At 47.2% G+C, this 14,809-nt stretch overlaps 1 protein-coding gene across 1 annotated transcript; it reads left to right on the top strand.

Annotated features, from left to right (window-relative positions):
• Window positions 1–619: 619 nt before the first annotated feature.
• LOC141025951 (uncharacterized) lies at window positions 620–4,455 on the top strand. The gene is made up of 4 exons (XM_073501882.1): window positions 620–632; window positions 928–1,994; window positions 2,785–2,875; window positions 4,082–4,455. Exons 1-2 carry the CDS (start codon window positions 620–622, stop codon window positions 1,878–1,880), a joined length of 966 nt encoding a protein of 321 aa, XP_073357983.1. The 3' UTR covers window positions 1,881–1,994; window positions 2,785–2,875; window positions 4,082–4,455.
• Window positions 4,456–14,809: the final 10,354 nt, after the last annotated feature.

Below are 14,809 nucleotides of genomic sequence, written 5' to 3'. Positions count from 1 at the left end.
TTACGTGCCGCCACGCGTCCCCTTTTTTTATTGGCTAGGAGGTGCCGTGCGGGGTAGCTATTTGAGTACGGGAGGCGTGCGATCAGACCCCTGCGCATGCTCATCAGGAGGAGAGCCCTTTGACCGCTAACCGCCTCGCACCTCCCTCCTAATGTCTCCATTAATGGCGCCCGAGCCCCTATTCTACGGCGTGGCTATATGTCTCACTGGACTGATATTTAAGAGACAAAAATGAACATCGAAAAAGAAAGTTTTGCACGGATCTTGATGTAAGATCCGACGGACCTATATAGCGTCACTGCGACTTATAGCAAGCATGATGAATATAAGGACGATGACAGTGGATAATAATTGTCTTACATATTTAGGAACATAATTAAAAAAGCCACATGCGGCAACGCCCGAAATACACAAGGTGTGACGCCCCAAGACCGACACTCCAGATGCCTTCCATGTTCTTCGTTGTCGTCGTGTGTTTTATTTTGTTGCTGTTGCATTTCATCATGTCATCATATGCATTGTATCAGCATGTTTTCTTAAAACTTGTAGTCGTTCATGGTTGCCGCTTCCTCCTTGTCTCTGCCAGACCGTTCTCTTCTCTCTTATCTTCTCTGTGGCAATGTTGTCAGACCGTTTGTCTTCCTTGACGATTCTCAGTCCAACCACATAGTTGACCTCGTCTGCCTAACCCCTCTTTGCACAGTGCATTGACCCCTCGCTTGCTCGTCCGAAGCTGTCCCGAACCCGACCCGGGCAGTCGTTACCGTTGGGTCCGGATCATCCTCAAACATGTTTAAAACATCTGCGTTTTCTTAATTGAACTTCGTAACCTATTTTTCTCGACCGTCCGATTTGAATCGGAGGGCCAAAATGCACCTAACAAAAACCACCTGCTATATATACACGAGGTCCAACCCTAAAAATTAGGAGTCTTGTCCCATCCTCCCAGCCGCCGCCCCCAGTCCTCTTCCACCTCGGGATCCATCCCGATCCATCTCCACCGAACCAGATCGCTGCAGCCTGCACCTGCCCAAATCCCCTTGCAGCCAGCCTCCTCCCCTCGATCCAACCAACCAGCAAGCTCCTCCAAAGCCTCCCTCGAACTCCGATCTAGCCACATCTCCATCAGGCGCCGTCGCAACCTCTCCGTCCCCGTGCCTCCTCTTGGTCGCCTCAACCCCGTCGTCCTTCGGCCCTGCAACCGCGAGCACCTGAGACCCTGTCCCTCGAGCACCGGCTCGATCCACCGCTACAGCACACCCGTTGACCACCACTGCGACCAGGCCGGAGCTCCGTCGCCCTTCTCTTCCTCCTTCCCCGTTTTCCTCTCTCTCTCTCGCTCTCACATCGCTCCCTCTGTCTTGGTTCGTCAACAGGAGGAGCCCCGCCGTCAGCGACCTCCTCTGCGCCCCGTCGACCGCGCCAGCGCAGCAGCGCCTCGTCCACTCGCCGTCTTCGCCGCTCGTGGGCCTCCCCTGCGACGCCTCGTCACCGTTTTACCCAGCCGTCGTCCCTCGCCTCCTCCCGCTTGTCACCTCGCCGGAGCTCCTTCCTCGACGCCGAGCTCGCCAAGCCCCGGCACCGCTCCTCCTCTGCTCCCGAGGCCCGAGCGTCCTCTCGTCCAGGAGCACGAGCCCCTCGTCGCCGCGTCGCCGGATCCGGCCGCCAGGACCCTCCAGCGCCGCCCTCGTTGGCGCGTTGCTCCTCTGCTTTCAGCGTCACCCGCGTGCCAAGTTCTGCCGCTGCCTCGTCCAATCCGCGTGCTCGCCGGATCTCGCCGTCGTGCCCGGCCCCCGTTCGCCTCCACGCCGTCTTCGCCGCCTCTACCTCGCCTGTTGCCGACCTCTGCTTCCTCTGCATCGACCTGCAGCTCGCCATAACTGCTCGCCCGCGTCGTTGACCCGTCGCCCTGCTGCCTGGGCCTCTCCGGCCGCAGCGCTCCAAGGCCCAGCCGCGGCCTGCCAGCTCCTCCACCAACCGGCCCATGCGGCCTGGTGAGCACCCAGATCCAGTGCCCTCTCCTGTACACATTCGGGCCAGCCAGATTCGGCCCGTGTATGGTTTTTTTCAGATTTGCGAATTTGTCTATTTATCCAGAGATTGCTGTTTTTATAGAAAAACCCTCCACATCATGCATATAATATCTCACAAACTATGGATCATATGTAAAAACTTCATATATGTAAAATGCTCAGAAATTTGTGTAGTTTAGTAATATCCAACTTTAATACATGTTTAAATGTGTTGTTTGAATTAATATGCATAAATAGCATGTTTAAAATGAATTATTTCATAACTAATTAACCGTAGCTCCGAATTTAATAAACTTTTTATGTAAATGGGGTGGAAAAATGCATAGATTAACATGGTGCACTTTATTTCCCTTTTTAACAACAGTAAAATGGTGTTTTAGTCAGAACAGTACCAACTTTGAAATATGCATATGGGGATTTTTCGGAATTGTTGTTTGTAACTTCCGGCCTCATTTAAACTTGCCTAAATAGTTAGTTTATTTATGCTTCACCCTTTTGCCATGTTTAATAACATTTAATATTGTTGGGTACATAAACGAGAGAGAGCTAAAATAATTGATGTGGTGTTTCATCAATATGCAACTCATTGCATATTGAGCTCCACTTAATTTGTAGTATTGTTTGTTGCACTTTGTCATGCCATGCCTCATTAAACCGGACATGCATCATACTTGATTGTGCATCATGCCATGTTGATGTGATGGTTGTTTACCATGTTGCTTGCTTCTTTCCGGTTTGCTTCTCTCGTTAGCTTCGGTTTCGTTCCGGAGTTGTGAGGATTCATTCGACTACGTCCGTTTGCCTTCTTCATGGACTCGTTCTTCTTCCTTGCGGGATCTCAGGCAAGATGACCATTACCCTCGATATCACTTCTATCTTTGCTTGCTAGTTGTTCGCTCTATCGCTATGTTGCGCTACCTACCACTTGTTTATCGTGCCTCCCACAATGCCATGTCAAGCCTCTAACCCACCTTTTCTAGCAAACCGTTGTTTGGCTAAGTTACCGCTTTTGCTTAGCCTCTCTTATAGCGTTGTTAGTTGCAGGTGAAGTTGAAGTTTGTTCCATGTTGGAACATGGATATGTTGGGATATCACAATATCTCTTATTTAATTAATGCATCTATATACTGGGTAAAGGGTGGAAGGCTCGGCCTTATGCCTGGTGTTTTGTTCCACTCTTGCCGCCTTAGTTTCCGTCATATCGGTGTTATGTTCCTTGATTTGCGTCCCTAACACGGTGAGGGGTATGGGACCCTCTTGATAGTTCGCTTTGAATAAAACTCTTCCAGCAAGGCCCAACATTGGTTTTACATTTGCCTATCACCTATTTCTTTTCAATAGGGAGTCGCCCTCCCGAGGGTCATCTTTATTTAGCCCCCTGGGCCAGTGCTCTTCGGAGTGTTGGTCCAACCTAGAGCAACTTGTGGTGCCACCCCTTCTTCCGGGGTCTTCGGTTGCCGTACGTAGTGTTCATCCAGTCGTGGCCTGAGACGAGATATGCGCGGCTACTATCAGGGTGTCGGCACGCCGGGAGGTCTTGCTGGTTTTGTTTTACCATTGTCGAAATGTCTTGTGCACCGGGACCCCGAGTCTGATCGGATGTCCCGCGATGGAGGATTGTCTCCGCGGATCGTGAGCTTGTCATGGGCTAAGTTGGGACACCCCTGTAGGGTCTAAAATTTCAAAGCCGTGCCCGTGGTTATGTGGCAGATGGGAATTTGGTAATGTCCGGTTGTAGAGAACTTGACACATCAACCGCGTGTGTAGCCGTGATGGTCTCTTTTCGGCGGAGTCCGGGGAGTGAACACGGTTTGGGTTATGTATGACCGTAAGTAGTTTCAGGATCACTTCTTGATCACTTCTAGCTTCTCAATCATTGCGTTGCTTCTCTTCTCGCTCTTACTTGCGTGTGCTAGCCATCATATTTTGCTTAGTGCTTGCTGCAGCTCCACCTCATTACCACATCCTTCCTATAAGCTTAAATAGTCTTGATCTCGCGAGTTTTGAGATTGCTGAGTCCTCGTGACTCACAGATTCTACCAAAACAGTTGCAGGTGCCGATGATACCAGTGCAGGTGATGCTACCGAACTCAAGTGGGAGTTCGATGAGGAACTTGGTCGTTTCTACATTTCGTTTCCTGATGATCAGTAGTGGAGCCCAGTTGGGACGATCGGGGATCTAGCATTTGGGGTTATCTTATTTTCATTTGTATTTGTCCGTAGTCGGACTATGTGTGTACTCTGAATGATGTATGTTCAATTAATGTATTGTGTGAAGTGGCGATTGTAAGCCAACTCTTTATCCCATTCTTGTTCATTATATGGGATTGTGTGAAGATGACCCTTCTTGCGACAAAACCACCATGCGGTTATGCCTCCAAGTCGCCCCTCGACACGTGGGAGATATAGCCGCATCGTGGGCATTACACAAGGGCAAAATAAGAAGGAAGACAACGATCTGGCTCGCTGATCTCTACTTTCTTGATGCGTTGCTGCAGGCCGCGGGAACTAGTCTTCGCGGCGAGCAGCGATGAGCTCTTTCTTGTCCTCAAGATGTTGCTTGAGAGCATCCATGGATTCCTCCACCAGCCTTCTGCGCTCAATACGCAGCATGGCATTCTCGTCCATAAGTTTCTCGACGATGACGCCGGTCCTCTTCAACAAGGCAGTGGTCTCCTCCTGCTGCTCCGCACTTCCGACAATCTTCGCCCTCAGCAGGTCGCGCTCGGCCTGGAGCTTCGCGTTGCTCTCATTTAGTTGCCGGATGACACCGGTAGGCTGTTCAAAAGAGGCTTTCACATCGTCCTCCAAGCTCGCCCAGCCGGAGATCTGATCCATCTGGCTATGGACGATCAAATGCATGCGCCTGTAATAGTCCTCGCCTGCTCGCGAGACATTTTCCAAGCCCGCCACGGTGCGGGAGGACATCTCTGCTGCATTCGCGGCGCGGCGGAGATCTCTTCTGCTTCTGCGGCACGGCCGGACCAGTCTGCTGCATCGCGGCGCGGCAGGACCTCCGTGCTGCTTCGGTCATGCGAGACATCTGGGCGCGGCGGGACATGTCGGCTGCTTTTGCGGCGAGGCGAGATATCTGTCATGCTTCCGCTTCCATGATCGCCTCTCCCTGGTGGCAATTTCTCGACCCAGAACTCACGCTGGCCATGGCACATGCAAGGGAAGGATGATGAATGACTTGTTTGTTTTTGTGGATGAGGAGTTGAGGAGGAATGTGCAGTCATCTTGGAGTAGTAGTATTTATAACCGAGTACTAATACGCTCCTAAGTGGGAAACCGTTTAGGTTTTGATCAGTGTGAACAGGTTTGCAATTTGGAATGTGACGGGACACAGGCTCAAAATTTATTGACGGTTCTATAATTTCTAAGTGCGGCACTATTCCCAGATGGCGTAACGTGGGAACGCTTTCTCGGCCGCGTATGTGGCATTTCTGTTCTGTTGCCCTAATCGCAAACAGATAATCCTTCTGAAGCGTATGCCCTCAAACGCACATTGTCAAAAAGTAATGCGGTAGACCTTCTTTAACATGTGCTAAAAAACAAAAAAGAATTCAAAAAAAGGACCTTGTGGTTAATTCCACTCATGGGATGTGTCATAAATGTCCTTAGTGGACATTTAAGATACATCCCATCAGTGGGATTAACATCAAGACAACTTCCCATCCGGTCACCCATCTCATGCCTACTCCAGCCTGAGCACAGTTAACTTGAGAGTTCTCTTAGATGAGCTACTGGTGGAATAGCTAGTCCTTGCTGATATAGGATGCCCTCTTCGCATCCTTATGGCGTACCCGGATGACCGCCCGTCGCCCAATGGCCAATAGATGTTGTGTAGACAGAGCATATCACATACATCTTATTAGAAGCAATCGTCTGTGTTATTATCTATCTTAGCACACATTTCTGATTACAGACCTATTTGCCCCGTATCACACACATCTTGTTATATTGAACCGTTTCTATCTCTTGTCTCAACGCAAACAGTTCATCAGAGTGAACCGCATGCCGTATATCACACACACCTTGATCTGGTTGACTGTTTCTTTTGTGTTGCCTAATCACAAACAGTTCATCCGAGTGAACCGTAAGTCGTATATCGCACACGCCTTCATCTGGCTGCTCGTTTCTTTTGTTCTGCCACATCGCAAACAGTTAATTGCACTGAACCGTATGCCCAGCATCGCACACGCAACTAAAATCTGAACCGTGTTTGATGCATCCTCCATCGCAAACGTTTTGTACCTTTTTTGACGTTTTTTTACACCACCGTTTGCGATTAATGCATCGCACACAGTTTCGTCGAAGGGTCTCTGATCGTAGTGTCGCCTTAGCAGCCACCTGCAGTAGTGTACTCGCATGCACGCAGTGGAGTAGTAATGTCATTCTCAACTACTTCCTCCCTCACGTCCACTCAATTTGCATGCATTGTATTAATTGACCATCAATGAAGTGAACAACTTTACACGCGTCAAATTATCACAGGGGGTAGATCTTCGTACAAAAATGCGTCCCACCGCGTACCCGCGTGTGCATGCGAGGGAATGAGTGTGTGCGTGCACATCTTCGCTTCGTGCACGTACTATCAGTGTGCGTGAGAGAGGAGGAGTACATTCTTTTGGAACTAGCAGCACGTCACTGTGATCAATCCACACAAGGAGGTCACGACAACGCCTCCACATGTGCCACGTGGCTTCATGGATACCCCCACATCATTCTAATCATAATATATTAACTAAAAAAAGGGAGAGACACAGTGTAGCGTGCCATTGGAATTCTAATTTACGTGTTTTGCACATACTGGAAGTACGATTAAGGTACACGGGCATTGCACGCATGAGATTTGGCAACCAAATTATGAATAAATACCACACTATAGCATGTACGCTTTGACTCATATATGCATCATGTAGACGTTCGTTTAATTCTTATATTTCATCCCATTCAAAATCAATTAGTTTTTATAAAAAAGTTAATCTATTTTAAGATTCATGGAATTGTGTGTTGTAAAGCATAAAGTAAAAACAAATAATGGCAATTCAACTAAAAAAAGTTTGGGCAATTATGATACGAAAGCTTCTAGAACAAAGGAGAAGTACTTGTGTTTTGAGGTTTGTGCATTATGCTTAAGTTCAACCATGGAGTCTTCTAGATTGTACATGTGGCAGAATCTAGTGGAATGTAGATGATATCGAATGGCCAGTAGTGCTCGGATTTTCCATCTCTGCATTGTCGGATTGGCTTCATCCAATGACCATCTTTCAAATTTATTCGCACTCTATATAGGGGTATAGTCAATGTAAAGTTGAATTCAAATATTTGAATAAGACAATGTAAAGTTGAATTCAAATATTTGAATAAGAGATCATGATGTTTGAAACCCATGCATGAATATAACTGAGTTATGCGTGGTGTGGTTTGGAAACGAGCATGCTATACTGTATACACATTGAACAAGCTCAGTCAGATTTGAATTTGAGATACCGATGATAGGCATTGTTTGGCCACATTGCATCCGTGCATGGACACACTATTCAAATTGGAGATGATGGATGGCTTTCGCATCACATATCTATACCCCTATATAGTGTGCGAATAACTTTGAAAGATGGTCGTTGGATGAAGCCAATCCGATGGTGCAGAGATGGAAAATTCAAGCACTACTGGCTGTTGGATATCATCTACATTCCACCAGATTTTGCCACATGTACAATCTAGAAGACTCCATGGTTGAACTTAAGCATAATGCACAAACCTCAAAACACAAGCACTTCTCCTTTGTTCTAGAATCATCTGTATCATAATTGCCCAATTGTTTTCTAGATGAATTGCCATTATTTGTTTTTACTTTATGCTTTACAACGCACAAGTCCATGAATCTTAATAGATTAGCTTTTTTATAAAAATAATTGATTTTGAATGAGATGAACTATAAGAATTAGACAAACATCTACATCATACATATATGACTCAAAGCTTACATGCTATAATGTGGTATTTATTAATAATTTGGTTGCCAAATCTCATGCGTGCAATGCACGTGTACCTTACTAGTCTAAATGGTGTGTGTGTGTTGTGCGTGTTAAACACATTCTACATAGTATCATACATGGTTTAGATTCCGAACATCTAGCTAGAGCATACATGTACTATGATTTGAATTCAATATGAAATGGATGCATATATTTGAATTTGATATCGTATGTACATGTAGTTCATATTTATATGGGAATTTACTACTCCTATATTCATGTCATTTGTTGTGAAGATAATATTTAGATGGTTGTATAACTAACCCAAGTACAATCCCATTCAAACAGGGAAAATGTACTCAAATTTACTCCATATGCTAGACAACACGAATTGTTTTTTTTATTGTTGAGGGAAGTGCAAACTGATTTGGTACTATACACGTTAAGCTTGTTGTCCCTTTTTTTGCATTTGAATGCATTTCTAGTAATATAGTAAAATAGGACATGGCTCTCTCTAGTGAGGTGCAAATTGTCTTTTTTGTACACGTTAAGCTTGTTCTTCCGAAATTTCAAGCCGCGCCATGTTATGCCAAAATTTCAAGCTAGCATCTCTATCTATCGTGCTGCGAAACTCCCACTTCTTCAACCCGCGCCTTGTTACCCCGAAATTTTAAGATATCTATTTGTCTCGTTGTGCTCCGAAAATTCCCTCCATCTCAACCCGCGCCTAGCTATCCCAAAATTACAACGCGCGCGAAAACTCCCACTGATGGTAGCTAGAACTACGTCGGTGTCGGTGGAAACGACACCTATGGGATCACGGGGAATCCCTTCTACGGTTGGCGGGCGCGGAGCTGTGGAAAGAGCGGGTTTAGAAGATCAACACGGGGAATTTATCCAGGTTAGGGCTGCAAGTGATGCGTAATACCCTACTCCTGCTGGTTTGTGTTTATCTGTTCTTGGACTAGCTACAAAGCGTGTAGGGTCCAAAAAGTTCAAGTCCTCCTCCAGTATGCCTTGTGCCTCCTTTTATAGCCAAAGGGGGGCGCCACAGTGGCACACAAGAGGTGGAAAGTTTGTACTGTATACAAGTCTATCGCCTGGCAGCGTAGGACAAACGCATTTAATGCGCTGCTGACGTGCCCTCTCACTTTATCGGGGACGGCAAGGAAACTCGTCCCGTCCACTGCCGCTTCGCCTCGCTCCGACGCGTGTCCAGGCTGACTAGGCGTGCGGCGCCACGCTGGCTGGCTGGCGGCTGAGTTGGTGCGGTGGCAGAGTCTTCACGAAGATCTGCATGCCACCACGCAGGTGCTTGCTGATTTGGCCTGGAAGCTGCACGTTGCCACGCAGGTGCCTGCCTTGTTGGCGGGTTGACTGCTGTATTAGAACGGCGGTGGAGCCTTGGCAGGTGGGGGCCTGGCTGTGGCCCCGTAGATGTCCCCGACAAGGGTCTTGCTGTTGGAAATATGCCCTAGAGGCAATAATAAATGGTTATTATTATATTTCTTTGTTCATGATAATTGTCTATTGTTCATGCTATAATTGTGTTATCCGGAAATCGTAATACATGTGTGAATATATAGACCACAACGTGTCCCTAGTAAGCCTCTAGTTGACTAGCTCGTTGATCAACCGATAGTCATGGTTTCCTGACTATGGACATTGGATGTCGTTGATAACGGGATCACATCATTAGGAGAATGATGTGATGGACAAGACCCAATCCTAAGCATAGCATAAAAGATCGTGTAGTTTCGTTTGCTAGAGCTTTTCCAATGTCAAGTATCTTTTCCTTAGACCATGAGATCGTGCAACTCCCGGATACCATAGGAGTGCTTTGGGTGCACCAAACGTCACAACGTAACTGGGTGACTATAAAGGTACACTACGGGTATCTCTGAAAGTGTCTGTTGGGTTGGCACGGATCGAGACTGGGATTTGTCACTCCGTGTGACGGAGAGGTATCTCTGGGCCCAGTCGGTAATGCATCATCATAATGAGCTCAATGTGACTAAGGCGTTAGTCACGGGATCATGCATTACGGTACGAGTAAAGAGACTTGCTGGTAACGAGCTTGAACAGGGTATGGGGATACCAACGATCGAATCTCGGGCAAGTAACATACCGATTGACAAAGGGAATTGTATACGGGATTGATTGAATCCTCGACATCGTGGTTCATCCGATGAGATCATCGTGGAACATGTGGGAGCCAACATGGGTATCCAGATCCCGCTGTTGGTTATTGACCGGAGAGGCGTCTCGGTCATGTCTGCATGTCTCCCGAACCCGTAGGGTCTACACACTTAAGGTTCGGTGACGCTAGGGTTGTAGAGATATGAGTATGCGGAAACCCGAAAGTTGTTCGGAGTCCCGGATGAGATCCCGGACGTCACGAGGAGTTCCGGAATGGACCGGAGGTGAAGAATTATATATAGGAAGTCAAGTTTCGGCCACCGGGAAAGTTTCGGGGGTTATCGGTATTGTACCGGGACCACCGGAAGGGTCCCGGGGGTCCATCGGGTGGGGCCACCTATCCCGGAGGGCCCCATGGGCTGAAGTGGGAGGGCCACCAGCCCTTAGTGGGCTGGGGCGCCCCCCATGGGCCTCCCCCCTGCGCCTAGGGTTAGAAACCCTAGGGTGGGGGGGCGCCCCACTTGCCTTGGGGGGCAAGTATCCCCCCTGGCCGGCGCCCCCCCTCCAGATGGGTTCTGGCCGGCGCCCCCCTCCCAGGGGGCCTATATAAAGGGGGGGGGGAGGGAGGGCAGTAGTATTACAGCCTTGGGCGCCTCCCTCCTCCCCTGCTACACCTCTCCCTCTCGCAGAAGCTCGGCGAAGCCCTGCCGAGACCCGCTACATCCACCACCACGCCGTCGTGCTGTTGGATCTCCATCAACCTCTCCTTCCCCCTTGCTGGATCAAGAATGAGGAGACGTCGCTGCACCGTACGTGTGTTGAACGCGGAGGTGCCGTCCGTTCGGCACTCGGTCATCGGTGATTTGAATCACGGCGAGTACGACTCCGTCATCCACGTTCATTGGAACGCTTCCGCTCGCGATCTACAAGGGTATGTAGATGCACTCCTTTCCCCTCATTGCTAGTATACTCCATAGATGGATCTTGGTGAGCGTAGGAAAATTTTAAAATTATGCTACGATTCCCTACAGTGGCATCATGAGCCAGGCCTATGCGTAGTTACTATGCACGAGTAGAACACAAAGCAGTTGTGGGCGTTGATGTTGCCAATTCTTCTTGCCGCTACTAGTCGTATCTTGTTTCGGCGGTATTGTAGGATGAAGCGGCCCGGACCGACCTTACACGTACGCTTACGTGAGACAGGTTCCACCGACTGACATGCACTAGTTGCATAAGGTGGCTAGCGGGTGTTTGTCTCTCCTACTTTAGTCGGAACGGACTCGATGAAAAGGGTCCTTAGGAAGGGTAAATAGAGATTGGCAAATCACGTTGTGGTTTTACGTAGGTAAGAAACGTTCTTGCTAGAAACCTATACAAGCCACGTAAAAACTTGCAACAACAATTAGAGGACGTCTAACTTGTTTTTGCAGCAAGTGCTATGTGATGTGATATGGCCAGAAGATGTGATGAATGATATATGTGATGTATGAGATTGATCATATTCTTGTAATAGGAATCACGACTTGCATGTCGATGAGTATGACAACCGGCAGGAGCCATAGGAGTTGTCTTTATTATTTTGTATGACCTGTGTGTCATTGAATAACGCCATGTAAATTACTTTACTTTGTTGCTAAACGCGTTAGCCTTAGAAGTAGAAGTAATCGTTGGCGTGACGACTTCATGAAGACACAATGATGGAGATCATGATGATGGAGATCATGGTGTCATGCCGGTGACGAAGATGATCATGGTGCCCCGAAGATGGAGATCAAAGGAGCATAATGATATTGGCCATATCATGTCACTATTTGATTGCATGTGATGTTTATCATGTTTTGCATCTTATTTGCTTAGAACGACGGTAGTAAGTAAGATGATCCCTTATGATAATTTCAAGAAAAGTGTTCCCCCTAACTGTGCACCGTTGCGAAGGTTCGTTGTTTCGAAGCACCACGTGATGATCGGGTGTGATAGATTCTAACGTTCGAATACAACGGGTGTTGACGAGCCTAGCATGTACAGACATGGCCTCGGAACACACGCAATACACTTAGGTTGACTTGACGAGCCTAGCATGTACAGACATGGCCTCGGAACACGGAGGACCGAAAGGTCGAGCATGAGTCGTATAGAAGATACGATCAACATGGAGATGTTCACCGATCTTGACTAGTCCGTCTCACGTGATGATCGGACACGACCTAGTTAACTTGGATCATGTTTCACTTAGATGACTAGAGGGATGTCTATCTGAGTGGGAGTTCATTGAGTAATTTGATTAGATGAACTTAATTATCATGAACTTAGTCTAAAATCTTTACACTATGTCTTGTAGATCAAATGGCCCACGTTGTCCTCAATTTCAACGCGTTCCTAGAGAAAACCAAGCTGAAAGATGATGGCAGCAACTATACGGACTGGGTCCGGAACCTGAGGATCATCCTCATAGCAGCCAAGAAAGATTATGTCTTAGAAGCACCGCTAGGTGAAGCACCAATCCCAGAGAACCAAGACGTTATGAACGCTTGGCAGCAGCGTGCTGATGATTACTCCCTCGTTCAGTGCGGCATGCTTTACAGCTTAGAACCGGGTCTCCAAAAGCGTTTTGAGAAACATGGAGCATATGAGATGTTCGAGGAGCTGAAAATGGTTTTCCAAGCTCATGCCCGGGTCGAGAGATATGAAGTCTCCGACAAGTTCTTCAGCTGTAAAATGGAGGAGAATAGTTCTGTTAGTGAGCACATACTCAGAATGTCTGGGTTGCATAACCGCTTGTCTCAGCTAGGAGTCAATCTCCCGGATGACGCAGTCATTGACAGAATCCTCCAGTCGCTTCCACCAAGCTACAAGAGCTTTGTGATGAACTTCAATATGCAGGGGATGGAAAAGACCATTCCTGAGGTATATTCAATGCTGAAATCAGCGGAGGTGGAGATCAGAAAAGAACATCAAGTGTTGATGGTGAATAAAACCACTAAGTTCAAGAAGGGCAAGGGTAAGAAGAACTTCAAGAAGGACGGCAAGGGAGTTGCCGCGCCCGGTAAGCCAGTTACTGGGAAGAAGTCAAAGAATGGACCCAAGCCTGAGACTGAGTGCTTTTATTGCAAGGGAAGTGGTCACTGGAAGCGGAACTGCCCCAAATACTTAGCGGACAAGAAGGCCGGCAACACCAAAGGTATATGTGATATACATGTAATTGATGTGTACCTTACCAGTACTCGTAGTAGCTCCTGGGTATTTGATACCGGTGCGGTTGCTCATATTTGTAACTCAAAACAGGAACTACGGAATAAACGGAGACTGGCAAAGGACGAGGTGACGATGCGCGTCGGGAATGGTTCCAAGGTCGATGTGATCGCCGTCGGCACGCTACCTCTGCATCTACCTACGGGATTAGTTTTAAACCTAAATAATTGTTATTTAGTGCCAGCTTTGAGCATGAACATTGTATCTGGATCTCGTTTAATTCGAGATGGCTACTCATTTAAATCCGAGAATAATGGTTGTTCTATTTATATGAGAGATATGTTTTATGGTCATGCCCCGCTGGTTAATGGTTTATTCTTGATGAATCTCGAACGTGATGTTACACATGTTCATAGTGTGAATACCAAAAGATGTAAAGTTGATAACGATAGTCCCACATACTTGTGGCACTGCCGCCTTGGTCACATTGGTGTCAAGCATATGAAGAAGCTCCATGCAGATGGACTTTTGGAGTCTCTTGATTACGAATCATTTGACATGTGCGAACCATGCCTCATGGGTAAGATGACCAAGACTCCGTTCTCCGGAACAATGGAGCGAGCAACCAACTTATTGGAAATCATACATACCGATGTGTGCGGTCCAATGAGTGTTGAGGCTCGCGGAGGATATCGTTATGTTCTCACTCTTACTGATGACTTAAGTAGATATGGGTATGTCTACTTAATGAAACACAAGTCTGAAACCTTTGAAAAGTTCAAGGAATTTCATAGTGAGGTTGAGAATCAACATGACAGGAAAATAAAATTCTTACGATCAGATCGTGGTGGAGATAATTTAAGTCACGAATTTGGTGCGCACTTAAGGAAATGTGGAATCGTTTCACAACTCACGCCGCCTGGAACACCTCAGCGAAACGGTGTGTCCGAACGTCGTAATCGCACTCTATTGGATATGGTGCGATCTATGATGTCTCTTACCGATTTACCGCTCTCATTTTGGGGCTATGCTTTAGAGACTCCCGCATTCACTTTAAATAGGGCTCCGTCGAAATCCGTTGAGACGACGCCGTATGAATTATGGTTTGGGAAGAAACCTAAGCTGTCGTTTCTAAAAGTTTGGGGATGCGATGCTTATGTCAAGAAACTTCAACCTGAAAAGCTCGAACCCAAGTCGGAGAAATGCGTCTTCATAGGATACCCTAAGGAAACTATTGGGTATACCTTCTACCTCAGATCCAAAGGCAAGATCTTCGTTGCCAAGAACGGGTCCTTTCTGGAGAAGGAGTTTCTCTCGAAAGAATTGACTGGGAGGAAAGTGGAACTTGATGAGGTGATAGTCACCCCTTCCGTACCGGAAAGTAGCGCAGCGCGGGAAAATGTTCCTGTGGTGCCTACATTGACTAGGGAGGAAGTTAATGATGATGATCATGAAGCTTCAGAT

This window comes from Aegilops tauschii, chromosome 6, assembly GCF_002575655.3.
Source record: "Aegilops tauschii subsp. strangulata cultivar AL8/78 chromosome 6, Aet v6.0, whole genome shotgun sequence".
Lineage (NCBI taxonomy): Eukaryota > Viridiplantae > Streptophyta > Magnoliopsida > Poales > Poaceae > Aegilops > Aegilops tauschii.
This window is presented reverse-complemented; position numbering and strand designations above follow the sequence as displayed.